The following is a 16213-nucleotide window of genomic DNA, read 5'->3' as shown; positions in this document are numbered from 1 at the left end:
GGGGGTATATAAGGAGGGCCGGACGACAGGGTGGGTGTCATTCACTTCCCAAGAGTTCCTCTGGTTTTCACTCGCCTCAACGCAGCGCAACAAGGTGAGTCTTCTCTTTGGGATGTTGGTCGGTGGTGATGATGATGATGATGATGATGATGATGGTGGTATTGATCATGATGCAGGACTTCAAACTTTGAAAAAAAGAAAGAAAAGAGGTCTTGGTTTCTTGGGAGAATTCAAACACCATTGGACTATAAAAAAAATAGAGAAACTACCTGGGATCTCAACAGGAGCAACACAGGAGACGAAATGCGGTTTTTGGAGAAAGGAACAACCATTTGTGGATGATATGATTTCAGTTGCTATTTATCCTTGAGGAAAGGACATTTCCAAAGCTCTCTCTCTCTCTCACGGGGTGTTTTAACTTCATGCCTTCGCTTCGCATCTAGGCCTGTGTTATTACTGTAGTGGCATTGGTGCTGAGGTTGGCATTTATCCGCAGGGCAACACTATGGTCGCCCTGCATGCAGTTGCAGTGAAGCTGACATGTTTGAGATTTAACTAGGCCTGCCCGCCTGCTCCTGGCCAGCTAATGTTAGCCATGCAGTTCATTAACTGGACAGACAGTCACAGGGCGGAAGGCTATTTGGTTGTGTTATTATTGTTACATCTTTAGGCTGTAGGCCTACACGAGGAGGCTACAGAGCTACAAGGCTTTAAGATAACTTTTAATCTTTCTAAAGCATTTCAAGTTCACATTTATTTACATTTCATAAACTGACAGTCAGGTTTTAAACTAGCCTATACTTGCTCTTCCACATGGCATATTGTTTTCAAACACACTTTTAAATGTATTTCTAAAATGTGTCAGTGGAATGACAAAAGTGCATTTATGTATGCATGTGAGTTATTTTATGTCATTGTGACATTTTATCATGTCATTTCATGATCAATGCAGCATTTATACTGAGCTTGATCTCAACTACTTCAAACCATGCAGCCCAATGTGGGCCATGTAATAATATAGAGCAATAATTGTGAAAATCTTTCAAAAGGATTCAAACTATATCACTTTTCACCCAGCCAATCAACAAGCTCACAACAGCATCATTTGTTGTTTTTTGAACATCTTTAAACAAAACAAAAAAGATTAAAAAAAAAAAAATCAGAATTTCCCCACTAAAACAAAACAGAGCTTTGAGTGGTTAACAGAAATATGATGTATGCACTGTAGTACCACGACAAACCACATGATGGCACTCATAATGTAACGTGAAACCTCTTTCTCTCTTTCCACATTTCTTTCAGATAATAAGATGTCTTTCGCTGGACTCGAAGACGCCAAGGTCAAGGCCGCCCTGGATGAGTGTGCGGGTAAGAGGACGCTTTATTAAAATGCATTACAATTCATTTTTTTAAACGTATTAAACTTATTTAATTAGTATTATTTCAAAACATTTAAAAAAAAAACATTCCCCCCGAAAAAAGCAATCATTTTCATTCATTAATAACAAAATTCTAAGATTTTTTTATTTTGATGAAGGAATCAAAGAAAAATAAATATCGAAGAAATACCATGAATTATACAACAAATGTAATGTTTAAGATGTAGGGAAAATAGCCAATCTACAAGCTCACAATGTGTCGCGAACGATGCGATGCACAAGTCCTTGCTTGAGCTTGTAGATCTGCTATTTTCAAAATAATGTTTTCATACATTTGAAAACTTGCGAAACGGGTCTACAATTCTGCACAATGAGCTATTTTACTTTTGGTACTTAAAGTACATTTTGAATTGTATTTTCTACATTGCAGTATTGACACTGACGTTTTTTATAGTAAAATGCGAGTATTTTTGTTGTAAGTAAGTTGTTTCTCAGGAAACAACTTAAAAGACAACTCAGAACTTGAAGCATAACTTATTTTATTAATTTATAATATGTGATACATAACATATTTGACCTTTAAACCCTGGGAGAATCCCAAAACCGATAGGTAACCCCAAGGGTGTACAATTTCAACCCCGAGGGTGTACATTTTCGCCCACCTGACCTGCATTCCAATATTACATTACCACATGTAGCAGAAAACCGCTTGTGCAACTAGTTTCTATTTGAGTGTTTCTCGACATAGTGGCGCTATGTAGCCTTCCCCCGGATTTGAACTCGGTTTTCTAAGCAAAAACAAACAAACAAGTGCTGACATTTGTTTTATATACCAGTGAGCTAATAGAGCCTCCCAGCTTGCTGGGGGGGGGGGGGGGGGGGGGGGGGGGGAGGGGGGATACATTGAATCTCGACCATCACGTTCTAAAATTCAAATGTCTCAATAGAAGAACAGGGAGGCAAAATACAACCACCCCCAATTGTATAAGGTATATTGTATTAACATACTCTGCCTGCCATAGCTGTGGGGTGGGGGTAGGGAACTGTGACGGATATTGTGTATTTGTTTGGTTAACTGTATGTAATGTGTTTTATTTTCGTTTTATTTCTCGTTTTGTCATTATTTATTTATTTTTGTGTTCTGTATTTATTATTGTCAAAACATTTCGTGATAATATTTTATTTGTATTTGTGCTGCCATGGGGATGTGGGGGGGGGGGGAATATATGTCAATTGTTTTGAAAATACTTATTTTTACTGTAAAATAAATCAATAAACATATGTTAAAAAAAAAAAAAAAAAAAAAAACATACTTGCTGTTTATGGACTAGAGTTGGTTGTGCTCAGTCACTCACTCACGTTTGATCAAAACGTTGTTGCGTTGCATTGCAGCTGCCGACAGCTTCGACTACAAGAAGTTCTTCGTCACATGCGGCATGAACGGCAAGTCCGTGGACGAGGTCAAGAAGGCCTTCGGCGTCATTGACCAGGACGCCTCCGGCTTCATTGAGGAGGAGGAGCTCAAGTAAGCAGAAACTTAGCAACAATGATATGAGATCTAAACCATGGACACAAAATACACCACTGAGCTATAATAGCAACAATAATATACGATCTAAATGGACACACGGACAATAAATACATCACTGAGCTATAATGCTCTTCATTGAGGAACAGGGGGGCCACAAAGGAAGCATGCAGACACTTAGCAGCAAATAGTTCAAGCTTTAAATGGACACACTTTAAATGGACACACAAATACATCAATGAGCTGTGGAGATCTCGGACAATGCTGACCAACATATGCGCCATAGCTCATGTTTACAGCATAGCTCATGTTTACAAGTTACAACATAGCTCATGTTTACAACGGTATCCGATTCACTCCATATTGAAGTGCTGGGTTCACCTGCACATATAGTTGTTCACAATTTACATATTTGGCTATATGATTTAAAGGCAAAATCATCTCAAGGCGGTGTTTGTCGTAAACAAATTCTGCCCAATATTTCTTCACAAATCGATCTGTAAGATAGCTCCGCTGTGGGACCATATTTATTGACATTCTTTGGAGTTAATTCAACCCTGTTTACTTAGCGGTCTGGCATCCCCCAGGGCTCTATACTTGGTCTGCTCCCTTTTCCCCCCACCTCTACACCAGATCAAGCTCTACACCAAGCGGCTAGATCAGCTATTTTCACGGAACATCCCCCCCTAGAATAGGGGGTAACAAGAAGACTCGCCCCGTTTCTGTTTTACTCCCAGAATTCTCCCCAGTGAGGGGTGGGAGAGGCTGGACAGCAGACGGCTGGACTTTGAATTTCTCTAACTATAAACTTTCATGACAGCAGAACAGCCTAAGTACAAATATAATTTATGAAAAGCTACTACAGTGAAGTCTGTTCACAGAAGTTGTTGTAGGATATGTGGGGATTATCTGACGAGGTACCATTTGAGGGGGCAAAACCTTACATATACTAAATAATACTAAATTGTTTATAGGTTCAATATAAGTCAAATAATATAGCCTTTCCACAGGAGTATCTTTTTATATTTTTCCAAAAAGAATACAAACAGCCAATAGCATATTACAAGTTATCCCCCTCACTGAGGAAAATTCCGGGAGGAAAAACGGGCAAGCACCGGGGCGAGTAGTCCAGTATTCGAATAGGGCCACTATAGGCTGTTCCTGATGTGATGGGAGTATTGTATGGTGTCTGGATGGTAACGTTCTCCTGTGTCTCCGTTCTCCTCTCCTATAGGCTGTTCCTGCAGAACTTCTCTAAAACCGCAAGAGCACTCACCGAGAAAGAGACCAAGGCTTTCCTCAAGGCTGGAGATGAGGATGGTGACGGCATGATCGGACAGGATGGTGAGCGCTTCTTCTCTTCTTACAATACATGGATAAAAAAACAAACACTACAATTCACAATGTAGGCAGTTATAAGCAAGGAAAACACAAGGTAACACATCAAATGCATAGAAAAAGTAATCCAGGAAGATAATACCAGTATAATTTCAAAGAATCTTGGGAGTTTAAGCGCTTCCCAGCATACAGGTAGCCTATATTGCCCCCTATCTTTGCCCATGTGCAACTACGCAAATAATCAAACTGAAGAGAAGTCTTTCAACTTGCCAGCCAGGTGGCTTGATCGAGTTAGAAGTACGCTATTTAAATTAACTTAAAGAAGTAGGCTATGCAAGTGAACTTGCACTAAACATACTAGTTTTCACGAGCTAAATGTTTATCTCTCGAAAACGTGATGGCTGATTTGACCTTTGACCCAAATCTGTTTTGAGCGACAGTGTGGATACAATGGTCTTGGTAGGGCTGTATGAGCTTAGCCGCTCCATTGAAAGCCCATCAGGGATGGATAAAAGCATATGCTCTGAAGCTGTGATCCTTAAGTGTTATGTCCCTTGTCTACCTCTCCTGAGGGAGAGAGGTGATTGCACTACGATCGAGGAATAGCATAACTTTATTGACATTGTCAATCAGTAGGCTATATGTTCTAACCCAAACACCCAGCGTCTAATGTTTTCCTACATTAAAACAACTACTGGATTTAAAACAAAAAAAGTCTTTAGCATGTAAACAACAGTCATTGTTGAATATCTGAAGCTGTTCAAAGTGCTTCATGGTCAGTTGATAGGCTGAAAAGGAAAGCCTGACATGCCCACACAAACAGCTCGCGGCTCCACTGCGTTTTCTGTTCAAAATGCTTGTTTTGAACCTGTAAATGTGGAGAAAGAAGCGAGCACACAAACATTTGACATGATAATTTGAATATACTATTACTTACTTACTTACTTATACAAAACGGTTTGACATAAGAATTGAATATAGTTGTTTCCCAGGAGACTAACAGCGTTCTTTCTTTTCTTATCTTTTCCATTTCCCACAGAGTTCGCACTGCTTGTTAAGGCCTAAATGTCCACTGACCAACCAAGACCCACTACTTTTCACGATGGAACCCGTAAAAACTAAACTCCTTCCAAGAACACTCTCACTACTCACCAGCTGAAAGATTATTTTTTTATATCTTATTGCCTGCAGTCAATTTCTCTACATTTAAACACATGAGTGTATTTGTTATCGTTTATCCAGCTGTGTTGTTTTTATGTTAGGAAATAATGGCATTGTGCAAAAACTGTACACCTCACATGATGCACTTTTGAGGAAGAGTGAATAACCAGAAATAAATACTCATTTGGTGTAACTTCTGTTCTCTTCTGGTGTGTAATATTACCTTCAATGTTCATTTTGTTGACTTAAAACGAAGACTAAAAGACTAAAAACAAAATGGTGATATTCAGTCGACTAAGACTATCGACTTGAGACTAAACGATTTCGTATAGGCATGTAACGATTCACTCAATTCACGATATGCTGTTCTTCTCAATTTTTAAAACACAACCTTTATTTTCCTTATTTAAATTATTTCTCTTACACAAATCTAGTATTTCCTTTCTCTTTTAATTTTCTTCTCTTGTCCATTACGGTAGCAAATAACTGGAACTCTTTCTTACTGAAAGATCCAGTATTTTCTTCTGCTGTTTTCATCGTGATTCAAATTGCGATTCAAATTGTCACCGGTTTGAATGGATCTTAATGGATTTACCATATATCATTACATGCCTATATATAGCTCTGGGGTGGGATGCCCTGCAGTGGCTTTGCTTATCCACATAGTGCTCCTGGTTGGGGGATATAGTTCTCTTTGCTTATCCACATACTTCTCCTGGTTGGGGGATATAGTTCTCTTTGCTTATCCACATACTGCTCCTGGTTGGGGGATATAGTTCTCTTTGCTTATCCACATACTGCTCCTGGTTGGGGGATATAGTTCTCTTTGCTTATCCACATAGTGCTCCTGGTTGGGGGATATAGTTCTCTCATGGAGGTCCTACTGGCCATGAGGACGGTGTTTTATAGAGTGAGAGAGACTGACAGAGATAGAGAGAGAGAGAGAGAGAGAGAGAGAGTGCTGCTGGTTCAGACAGAAAGTGCTGGGCCAGCAGCAACTGCAGGAGAAGGAACAGGAGAAGGAGAAGACTCTCTCTCTCTCTCTCTGGTCTGGGTCTATGAATAGCCTTTGGTTGCATCAGCACGAACCACCCTTCAGCTCCACTACTGTACAAGGTGCTGCAGGCAGCCATGCAGGCCAGGGCGGTGGTTGGTGCACCCGACCCAACCCATGGCGAGGGGTGTCACTTACACACAGCGCTCATTTTAGCCCCATGCATCAAGGCCCTGAGGGCCATTCTTTACACTATATTCCTTCTAAATCATAAGTATAGTTCTTCGCACGCTTTCAAGATGTTTCAAGAAAATGTTCAAAAAGAATAGCACATGTATACAAGCGCAATATTATTTTTTTTAACAGCTAACACTAAAATAATCTAAAATTACATCACCAATGCTTCCCTGGTTTGAATGGGTCAGTGGGGGACAAAATCAACAATATCTGGATATTTTTCATCAAATGTCTCGATATCGTCGGCGATAATATAGGCTACTATATTGTGCCGCTAACGGAGAAAGTAGCTGCTCTGCAAGTTTGATATGCTCTATATTCTCATTATTGTTGGAGGTTAAAAAGTATAGGAAACACTTGCTTTGCTATTAATCCCATATATAGTCCCATATCACAATATATTGATATAATATCCAATATATTGCCATGCAGCCCAATTGTATGATATGACAGGTGGAGTGGCATATATATAGGCCACAGTTTCTTCTAATGGCCGGCTAGCATGGCATGTAAAAAGCCATGGTTGAAACACACTAATGACAAAACACAAGCATTTGATGAAAAAACACAAACAAGGCTATCTGCTTACAATTCAATTCAATTCAAAGGGCTTTATTGGCATGAGAAAACATACGTTTACATTGCCAAAGCAGAAAGAACAGTACAACAATACAGCAATACAATCAAAACAAAAACAAAAATTATGTACTTTGTCAGATTCTTCAATAGATCAACTTCTATGTTCAAGATCACTCGATGCAGGTATAGTGCAGGCATATACACAATGCTTACACTATTAAAACACACAACTACATGACTACTCTGGTCTGTAATGCAATCCACGGACCATGGAGCCTATCAGATGACTAGGAACAACAGGGAAGGCTAGTAGGCTACAATCAGTTGCTATTCAAAAACAAATAAATACAAAGTAGGCCTATATATGACTCTCTTCCAAATGGACAGTGCTGCTGCCACCTCCAGGAGATTGTCGTTATTACAACGTGCTTCCCATTATAAACGTGTGCGATTTAGACCATCACACACACATAATTGAAAGTACTAATACATTATAAAAAATAAAAAAAAGGAAATTCACGACGACATTGATTAAAGTCTTCAATTTTCCGCAAAAAATACTTCCACTTCAAAGCAAGGAGAGAAGTTTCTGACATCCCAAACATGGTCATGGAAATGCGGTTCTATTAAGTGTAACATATATAGCCTAATTACAGACATGAAACCTATACACAAACCAAAAGCTTTATTGTTAAGAAAAGCAACTATATAGGCCTACTAACAAATTAAATATTATTCCTATAAGTAAATGCTGCGTGCTGTTCTCTTCATTCATCCACTGGGGAATTGTCAAGTGTCAATTGCTCTCTGTGCCTATATTCACAGTCATCAGCAGTGCAGTGTATTCTTTAGCGTTGGGAGGATTATTTTTCCTTCCAAACGCAACCTTTTAAGTGACTTCATTTAGGGGAAACCCCCAAAATAGACCTGCAAGCAATGTCTTCCTCTAGTCTGGCTAGTGGACAACATTTTCGCCGTGCATGCAGCATTGCACACCCCCTCTCCCTTGTCTCTCATCGGTGTGATGTGGTGTCAGCTATGCTTATGCCTCGGATTTCCAGTGGACCGACAAAAGTATAAAAAGGTCACGGGGATCACGGTGGAAGATCACTGCAGTCGACTCCCAAGTCTTCCCCGTGTCATCCTCATCCTCCATCTCTACGACAAAAGAAACGAGGTGAGTTTTCTTTATGTAATGAAGGGATAAGAGACAAGTCCAAGACCGGCCGGCGGGCCGCGGGGACCACCATACACTCAGCATCCATCAGGCTCGACATTGGCGCCTCGCAGAAAAATGTAGCGTTTTCTGGCTTCTTCTTCTGAAAGAGGACTCCGACTCCAGGCGGAAAAGATGCTGGGTTTGGTTTCTGCTTTATGGGGAAGCCTGACATTCGATGCGGAGAGGACACAGGACAGACAGTCAGAGATTTACGATGAGGAGACATGTATCACAGCAGCATGCAGGCAGGGGAAAGGGAGGCAGCAGCTGCCCCCCGCATGCAGCATGCAGGGAGGGAGAGTCTATAAGCCTGTCTCGGCTTCCCCAAATAAATACTACAGTTTTCACATAGCTCTGTAAAGTGGATTAATTCGAGTTTATTGTTTGTTATGGCTGGGGAATGGATTCTGAAATAGGCTATATACTATATTCGGTTGGTAATAGAAACATCATTCATTGGCGACGTTTTTAATGCGCAAATAGTGATTCATTGAATGTTTAACATTGAAGGCAATTTATTGTGGAAGTGATGATGCCTTTAACAGACTCAATAGATTAAATAGATGGCGATGATGATGATCCACATAATCTTAAAAGAATGAATTGGAATTAAAAAAAAAAAACTATATTGTAGCCCAAGTACGCCTATACTAATTGGTATACGACTCCAAAATGTCTCAATAATGCTACAGCCTATAGGATAGGATTCAGAAACATTATTTACTATTTAGGTTCCCCACCATGCGGTGTTTTCACCCAGATAAAGTTATCCTCTTATATAATTGTCATGTTTTTCTCCCAGATCGAAATGGCCTTCACCGGAATACTCACTGATGCCGCCATCACTGCAGCCCTGGACGGATGCAAAGGTAGGCTATAGCCTAAAATTAATCCTTTAATTTACCAAACAACAAAGGCATCATAGCTACAACATCTGCTGCATCATCACCACTTTTCCAGCCGCTGATTCTTTCGACCACAAGAAGTTCTTCGCCGCCGTGGGCCTGACGGGAAAGACGGACGCTGACGTGAAGAAAACTTTCTCCATCATCGACCAGGACGCCAGCGGCTTCATTGAGGAGGATGAGCTCAAGTAAATAACACAAAACGCACCATTCACCACCACTGAGCTCTGTTTATCATGCCCACAGTATCCCATGCGCAATATCGTGCGTAAAGTGCGTAACAATGAAATGACTCTTCTGGAGTCAATGTTTCTACCATGAGAATTAAGCTTGAAATGTACTGTAGTTCTTGTTGGCAGGCGACAGTACAATTGTAGTTCTTGTTGGCAGGCGACAGTAGGCTATAAATGTAGTTATTGTTGGCAGGCGACAGTATAAATGTATAGTTATTGTTGGCAGGCGACAGTATAAATGCATGATTTTTGGCAGGCGACAGTATAAGTTCAAAATGCTCAATGTATCCACATGCGTAAAGTCGTGCGTAATGTGCGTAACATGCATGGGAATAGCGCATAATGGCAAGGCTGTTTTCAGCAACAAGTAGCAATTCAATGTGCTTTATACGCAGAATATCAAGCAAAGGAAATGCAATTATAAAATTAAATTAGGATGAATAAAATAAGAGGTAAACTAATTAACATACCGGTATACAGTTTCAGTGCAGAAGAGAAAATAAAATACTTTTATTAATAATATTTTTTAAATAATTCAATCAAAGGCAGAAATTTTTTAGTTGTGTTTTAAACAGTGGTGGAAAAAGTACTCATAGTAAAAGTATCAATACTGCAATGTAGAAATGCTCTGTTACAGGTAAAAAATCTGGAATAAAAAAATTTACTCGACACGAATGCACTTACAGTACATAAATAGCAGATCTACAAGCTAAATGCACCATTTACAAGCTCACAATGCGTCACATGACTACGCATTGTGAGCTTGCAGATCAGCTATTTTTAAATGCCGAAATGTTATGTATGGCTGAAGTGGGTATGTTTTGTAATAATAATCTAAATCTAATAAAAGTAAATAAAACTAGTAACTAATGTTTTCAAATAGTGGAGTAAAAGTACAATATTTGCCTTTGAGAGAAGTAAAAGTACAGAAAATTGGAAATACTCAAGTAAAGTAAAAAATATATCAAAACTGTTAAGTAAATGTACTTAGTTACAACACTTGTGTTTAAAATAAATGAGTGGCATGCAGACCTGCAGTTTTCTGGGAGGTAATGTTCCAGATACCTATATGTGGTGCATAAAAAAATAAATGCACGTTTATTTTTGCTTATATAGGGACAGAAAGCCGACCTTTCCTATATGATCTTATAAAGCCAATTGCTTGCTTTGACTCTTATAATTTCTTATATTGACTTTATATATATATATATATGACATTTCTTTCCCGTTGTCCTCCAGACTGTTCCTGCAGAATTTCAACAAAGGTGCGCGTGCTCTCACCGACGCAGAGACCAAGGCCTTCCTTAAGGCCGGAGACAGCGACGGCGACGGAAAGATCGGCATCGATGGTACAGTACAGTTCTGTCTTCATGGCTCTATATAGCATCGATGGTACACAGTTCTTTCTTTATTATGCAGGCTCTATAGCATCGATGGTACACATTTCTGTCTTCATCCAGGCTCTATAGTCTTTAGCATCGATGGTACAGTTCTGTCTTTATCCAGGCTCTATAGTCTATAGCATCGATGGTACAGTTCTGTCTTCATCCAGGCTCTATAGTCTATAGCATCGATGGTACAGTTCTGTCTTCATCCAGGCTCTATAGTCTATACTATAGACTCTATAGCATCGATGGTACAGTTCTGTCTTCATCCAGGCTCTATAGTCTATACTATAGACTCTATAACATCGATGGTACAGTTCTGTCTTTATTATGCAGGCTCTATAGCATCGATGGTACACAGACAGAAGACAGAAGTCTTTATTATGCAGGCTCTATAGCATCGATGGTACAGTTCTGTCTTTATTATGCAGGCTCTATAGTCTATAGCATCGATGGTACACAGCTCTGTCTTCATCCAGGCTCTATAGCATCGATGGTACAGTTCTGTCTTTATTATGCAGGCTCTATAGTCTATAGCATCGATGGTACACAGCTCTGTCTTCATCCAGGCTCTATAGCATCGATGGTACAGTTCTGTCTTCATCCAGGCTCTATAAGCAGTGGTTCCCAAATGTCAAGGACCCCCAAATTGACACTAACCCCGAATTGAAAAAGAGATGCCAGGGACCACCCTTAAGAGGACCAGGGACCACCCTTAAGAGGACCAGGGACCACCCTTAAGAGGACAAGGGACCCCCTTAAGAGAAGTTTTTTCTGCTCTAGCAGTGATTCTCAACCATTTTCATTTCAGGCATCCCCAGTTTGACATGCGTTATAGTCTACGGACCCCATTTAATGGCATTTCTATATCTCTGGGGCCCCCAATTTATATTGTAAAATCAATGTAAATGTAACTTAGAGAGTGTACAAATGGAACCAGATGGACCTGTTAGGGTCCATTTGTTTCCATATGTACACTCTCAGGTCCATTTGGGTCCATTTTGTTCCAAACTATCATTTAGGTGGGGACCCCCTGGAACTCCCTCAAGGACCACTGGGGACCCCCTGGACCCCACTTTGGGAAACACTGCCCTATGGGGTGTCACTCACTTTGAGAAACCCTGCTCTGACGCAACTATGCAATTAACATGGTGAACGATAACGTTTGTTTTGTGTGCAGAGTTCTCTGCGATGGTAAAGGCATAAACGGCGCCCCCTGATGGACCTGCTCTGATGGAACAACACTGTGCTCACATCACACGACCTCCAATATGAAAAGATTTTTATACATAAATACCTTACGCTACTCCTCTGCTATGCAACACACCCTGCACCCAGCGTCCATGACGATGATTGTGAATTGTTGTGTTCATGTCTTAAAAGATGACTTTTGCCTTATGTAAAAAAGAAAATCTATACCATGCACTTTCCGGGAACAGATAATGTTACAAAAAAGGAATAAATATTCTTTTGCTACGGATTTTATGGAGTTATTTTCCCCTGAATGTAGATATGTAGGAGGCATGCACACACACACACACACACACACACACACACACACACACACACACACACACACACACACACACACACACACACACACACACACACGTGTATAACTGCAAGAGTGGGTACCTTGATGTAAAATTTGCCATTTGGTTAAAAAATATATATTGGAAAACGGTCTCAAGTAATGTACAGGTCTGATATTTCTACAATTGTTACAAATTCCACGAAAGCTGTTTATCCAAACCTTTTGGGCATAAACAATAAGTTAAAGGGTACATCTGATAATGACTGTGCATTTTCAAATCATCACTAAAGACTATTTTTGAGGGGCGCTAGCCCCTCCTATATACAGCTTTTGACGCCACACATCTCAATATTTAGCTTCTGATTGGCCAGTATGAGATGATTCATGATGATGTACGATGATAAGAGCGCCCCTCACTTCACACGGTGTGATTTTTCAAATATATTTTTCATCATTTTGCACAAAATAGCACATTTTAGAGGTGCCCACTTTTCATTAGTTCCCTCCACTATTCCCTACCATGTGAAATCCAAACAATCGTATATTATTCCTATAATGCTTCCATAGGATGTCCAATCTTTCATTCTGTGCACTTAAAAGCGCACTCAGGTACTTCTAACGAATAAAACATAATTTAGGCCTATAATTAAAAAAAAAAAACATTTCAACCATTCACATTGGTTTGACATGCTATATAAGCCTGTACAATTGATCTCAAACAGGACAGCAAATAACACAAACAAGGAAATAAAATCATATAACCTCCGGTGGTGGTGGTGGTGGTGTAACGGCCAGGACTCAAACCCATGCCTCACGCACGGAAAAGTGACACTACTAGATCACTGTCAAAGGTCTTAACCACAAACCTAAAGGAGAACCTCCCATTGGGACAGGGGGGAGGGATGGCCCATATTATTATTAGGCTTTTTCGTCTACAGGCAGACAGAGGCTACAGGTCTGCATCTACCCTGAGTGACCAAAAGATGGCGACAAAGCCCATTGACTGCTGGCCAGTGTACAGAAGACGCAGACTTCTTATTTACCACCGCTCTAGTATAATGTTCAGTCATTGCTGAAAATGAATGAATCCTTACAGGGTGATTCTGATTCACAAACTCACACGCTCCGGTTCATTCAATGAACTTTTATTTTATTTTTGCTATAGGTCTCTAAATGTTCAGATGAATTGAAAATGGTGGACCCTGTTGTAAACAAGTGTAATGCTATATATCATGGTGACCAAATGGACCCCATTTGGACACTCTCAGAGTTATATTAACACTCACAGTGTAGGTGACATAAAATGTAAAATAGGATTATGACTTGGGGGTCCCTTGCCTAAAATGCACAATTATCAAACTGGGGGTCCTTGAAATTCCAAAGGTTTTTATGAACAACTGAACTGCAGGGTTAAACAGATGTAAAACAGGCTACTTATATAGAAAACAACATTCAGAATAAATAAACTAAGCTCTGTGCATGATTCATTTCTGATGACATGGCAAAACTGGATGATGGACACAAATGTAGAAACGGTGCTGTTACAAGTGAAGGTCCGGTATTCAAAATGTATTTGAGTAAAAGTACAAAATCATTGGTATCAATTTGTCACACACGTTACCGCAGTGAAATTTGTTCTCCGCATTTGACCCATCTCGTGGAGTGGTGAGCCGCAGCCGCAGCCAGGAATCATTTGATTAGTTGATTTGACCCCTCATTACAACCCATTGAGGCTGAGTGCCAAGCAGGGAGGCATCGGGTCCTCAAACCCCGACCTCCCAGTTTCAGACACCCTAACCACAAGGCCACTGACTGTCCTCCCATTATCCAACCGCATTAATTATATCATCCTATTTATATTAACCGCACCATCCGCGAGCAGCGCAGGGAAGCATATGGGATTATATACTGTACGCCGATATTTTGTGCGTTTTAAAAGCTACAGTATAAGCCTAATAAGCCTATATAGAGAGATGCCTTTACTTTATTTCCTTCATTATTTCACCCGCGGTTTATCCAATATTAATTATTAACTCGAACTGCAATCTGTCGAGTGCCTACTTGCTTGTTGCACACAAGTAGGCCATACATGGCCTACTAGTGCGCAAGCAGAGCGCGCAAGTACTGTCGACCGCTACAAACTGGCAAATCTTTGGTTCTCTGTGAAAGAACATTTGAAATATTGAATTATTAGGTTTAGTAACGTAATGTTGTAATTAATACGGATGAATAAGTAAGTAAGTAAGTAAGTAAGTATATATGATATGTTTTAGTGTCGGGAGGATTAAAGGTATGTATACATGTATGTAATCTGACACCACTGCCATATCAAGCACAAGTAGTCATTACGTCATACGCTGGCACGGCGCATACAAATCAAACGGCGACATACGCATCGAAGCACTGGGCGAAAACAATTAGTTGCGCGCTCTGCTTGCGCAAGTAATAAATTGTATTCTCCCAAATCCAGCTGCAACTGCGGTTACCCGCGGCAACCACGGTTAAATCCGCCATCTGCAGGTCTCTAGGAACTTCTGTGGCCTCTATACTGCCTGTCTGCCTCCCCCTGGCCAGCCTGATAAAGGGGAAAGGAACCGGTTAGAATATCGTGTTCCTTTGCAGGTGCTATACGTCCAACCCGGGGAAAAGAAAGAAGCTGCCTGCTGCACTCCTCCTGCTGAAGGAAACATGAGCTCAGTTCGGGGCTCTCCCCAGGATGGCAGAGACAGCTTAGGTAATTGGCACCGGGTGACAAATGGGTTACAAAAATGTGGGATAAAAATGTAAAAAAGAAAAAAAAGAAAAGAAAAACTCTGTACATTCAAGGCGTTATGGGGTGTGTAATTGATAATAAATATTTTGGTGAACTACTCCTTGAAGTACAGTACTTGAGTACATCTACTTAGTTACTTTGCACCATTGCTAATAGGCCTCGTCCGGGACAGGTCACTCACTGTTCCTCCCTGAGACAGATGATCTAAAGCCAGCCATGTCCAGATACCACTAGAGGCTCTGTCCGTCTCTTCTCGTTAAAGAAAATTAGCAAATGTAAATGAATAAATGATCGGCCGGCGGTAACCGTATATAGCCGGGCTTTACAGAGGTATCATGATGACATCATAGGGTTGATCCGGTGTCCATGATGCACTGCACTGTGCTTTGTTTTGCACGCCGAGCTGACCCGACCCGCGTCCAGAACAATGATAGGGTTTCTCTCTCTCCCTAACTCTCTCTCTCTCTCTCTCTCTGCTGCACTGCCCGGAGTCCAAGTTCAAGAGGAGAGAGAGAGACAGAGAGAGAGAGAGAGAGAGAGAGAGAGAGAGAGAGAGAGAGAGAGAGAGAGAGAGAGAGAGAGAAAGAGCCTCCAGGAAAGCGGATGTGAAGGAGTTGATAGGCTACCTGAGACACCTGTAGGTGGACAGTACACAGTGGACAGTACACAGTTGACAGTACACAGTGGACAATACACAGTGGACAGTACACAGTTGACAGTACACAGTGACAATACACAGTGGACAGTACACAGTTGACAGTACACAGTGGACAATACACAGTGGACAGTACACAGTTGACAGTACACAGCCTACATTTACACAAGTACTACAGCAGGCCTGCGGTAGTACAATTTTGAGGTATTTTCCATTACTGCATGGAGTACTGCCAATATTCAATATTCCAGTATACTATACTTCGACTCTCAGAGACAAATATTGAACTTTTA

At 40.6% G+C, this 16213-nt stretch overlaps 2 protein-coding genes across 2 annotated transcripts; both read left to right on the top strand.

Annotated features, from left to right (window-relative positions):
* On the top strand, positions 1-5599 carry LOC310868834 (parvalbumin beta-2-like). The gene is made up of 5 exons (XM_083779303.1): positions 1-94; positions 1303-1368; positions 2772-2904; positions 4142-4251; positions 5285-5599. The coding sequence occupies exons 2-5, from the start codon at positions 1311-1313 to the stop codon at positions 5308-5310; spliced, it is 327 nt and encodes a 108-aa protein (XP_083635429.1). The 5' UTR covers positions 1-94; positions 1303-1310; the 3' UTR covers positions 5311-5599.
* Positions 5600-8225: 2626 nt separating this feature from the next.
* Positions 8226-12438, top strand: LOC310868819 (parvalbumin beta-like). The gene is made up of 5 exons (XM_083779289.1): positions 8226-8393; positions 9238-9304; positions 9396-9528; positions 10813-10922; positions 12139-12438. Exons 1-5 carry the CDS (start codon positions 8241-8243, stop codon positions 12162-12164), a joined length of 489 nt encoding a protein of 162 aa, XP_083635415.1. The 5' UTR covers positions 8226-8240; the 3' UTR covers positions 12165-12438.
* The last annotated feature ends 3775 nt before the right edge of the window (positions 12439-16213 follow it).

The sequence above is a fragment of the Protomyctophum parallelum genome (assembly GCF_964188405.1).
Source record: "Protomyctophum parallelum genome assembly, chromosome: 13".
Taxonomy (NCBI): domain Eukaryota; kingdom Metazoa; phylum Chordata; class Actinopteri; order Myctophiformes; family Myctophidae; genus Protomyctophum; species Protomyctophum parallelum.
This window is presented reverse-complemented; position numbering and strand designations above follow the sequence as displayed.

Excerpts from the sequence above, each read along its gene's own strand:
- LOC310868834 (XM_083779303.1), top strand. The coding sequence starts at position 1,311 with ATGTCTTTCGCTGGACTCGAAGACGCCAAGGTCAAGGCCGCCCTGGAT. Across the intron at positions 1,369-2,771 it reads CGCCCTGGATGAGTGTGCGG|CTGCCGACAGCTTCGACTAC; the intron begins GTAAGAGGACGC and ends GTTGCATTGCAG. Across the intron at positions 2,905-4,141 it reads ATTGAGGAGGAGGAGCTCAA|GCTGTTCCTGCAGAACTTCT; the intron begins GTAAGCAGAAAC and ends CCTCTCCTATAG.
- LOC310868819 (XM_083779289.1), top strand. The coding sequence starts at position 8,241 with ATGTGGTGTCAGCTATGCTTATGCCTCGGATTTCCAGTGGACCGACAA. Across the intron at positions 9,305-9,395 it reads AGCCCTGGACGGATGCAAAG|CCGCTGATTCTTTCGACCAC; the intron begins GTAGGCTATAGC and ends CCACTTTTCCAG. Across the intron at positions 9,529-10,812 it reads ATTGAGGAGGATGAGCTCAA|ACTGTTCCTGCAGAATTTCA; the intron begins GTAAATAACACA and ends GTTGTCCTCCAG.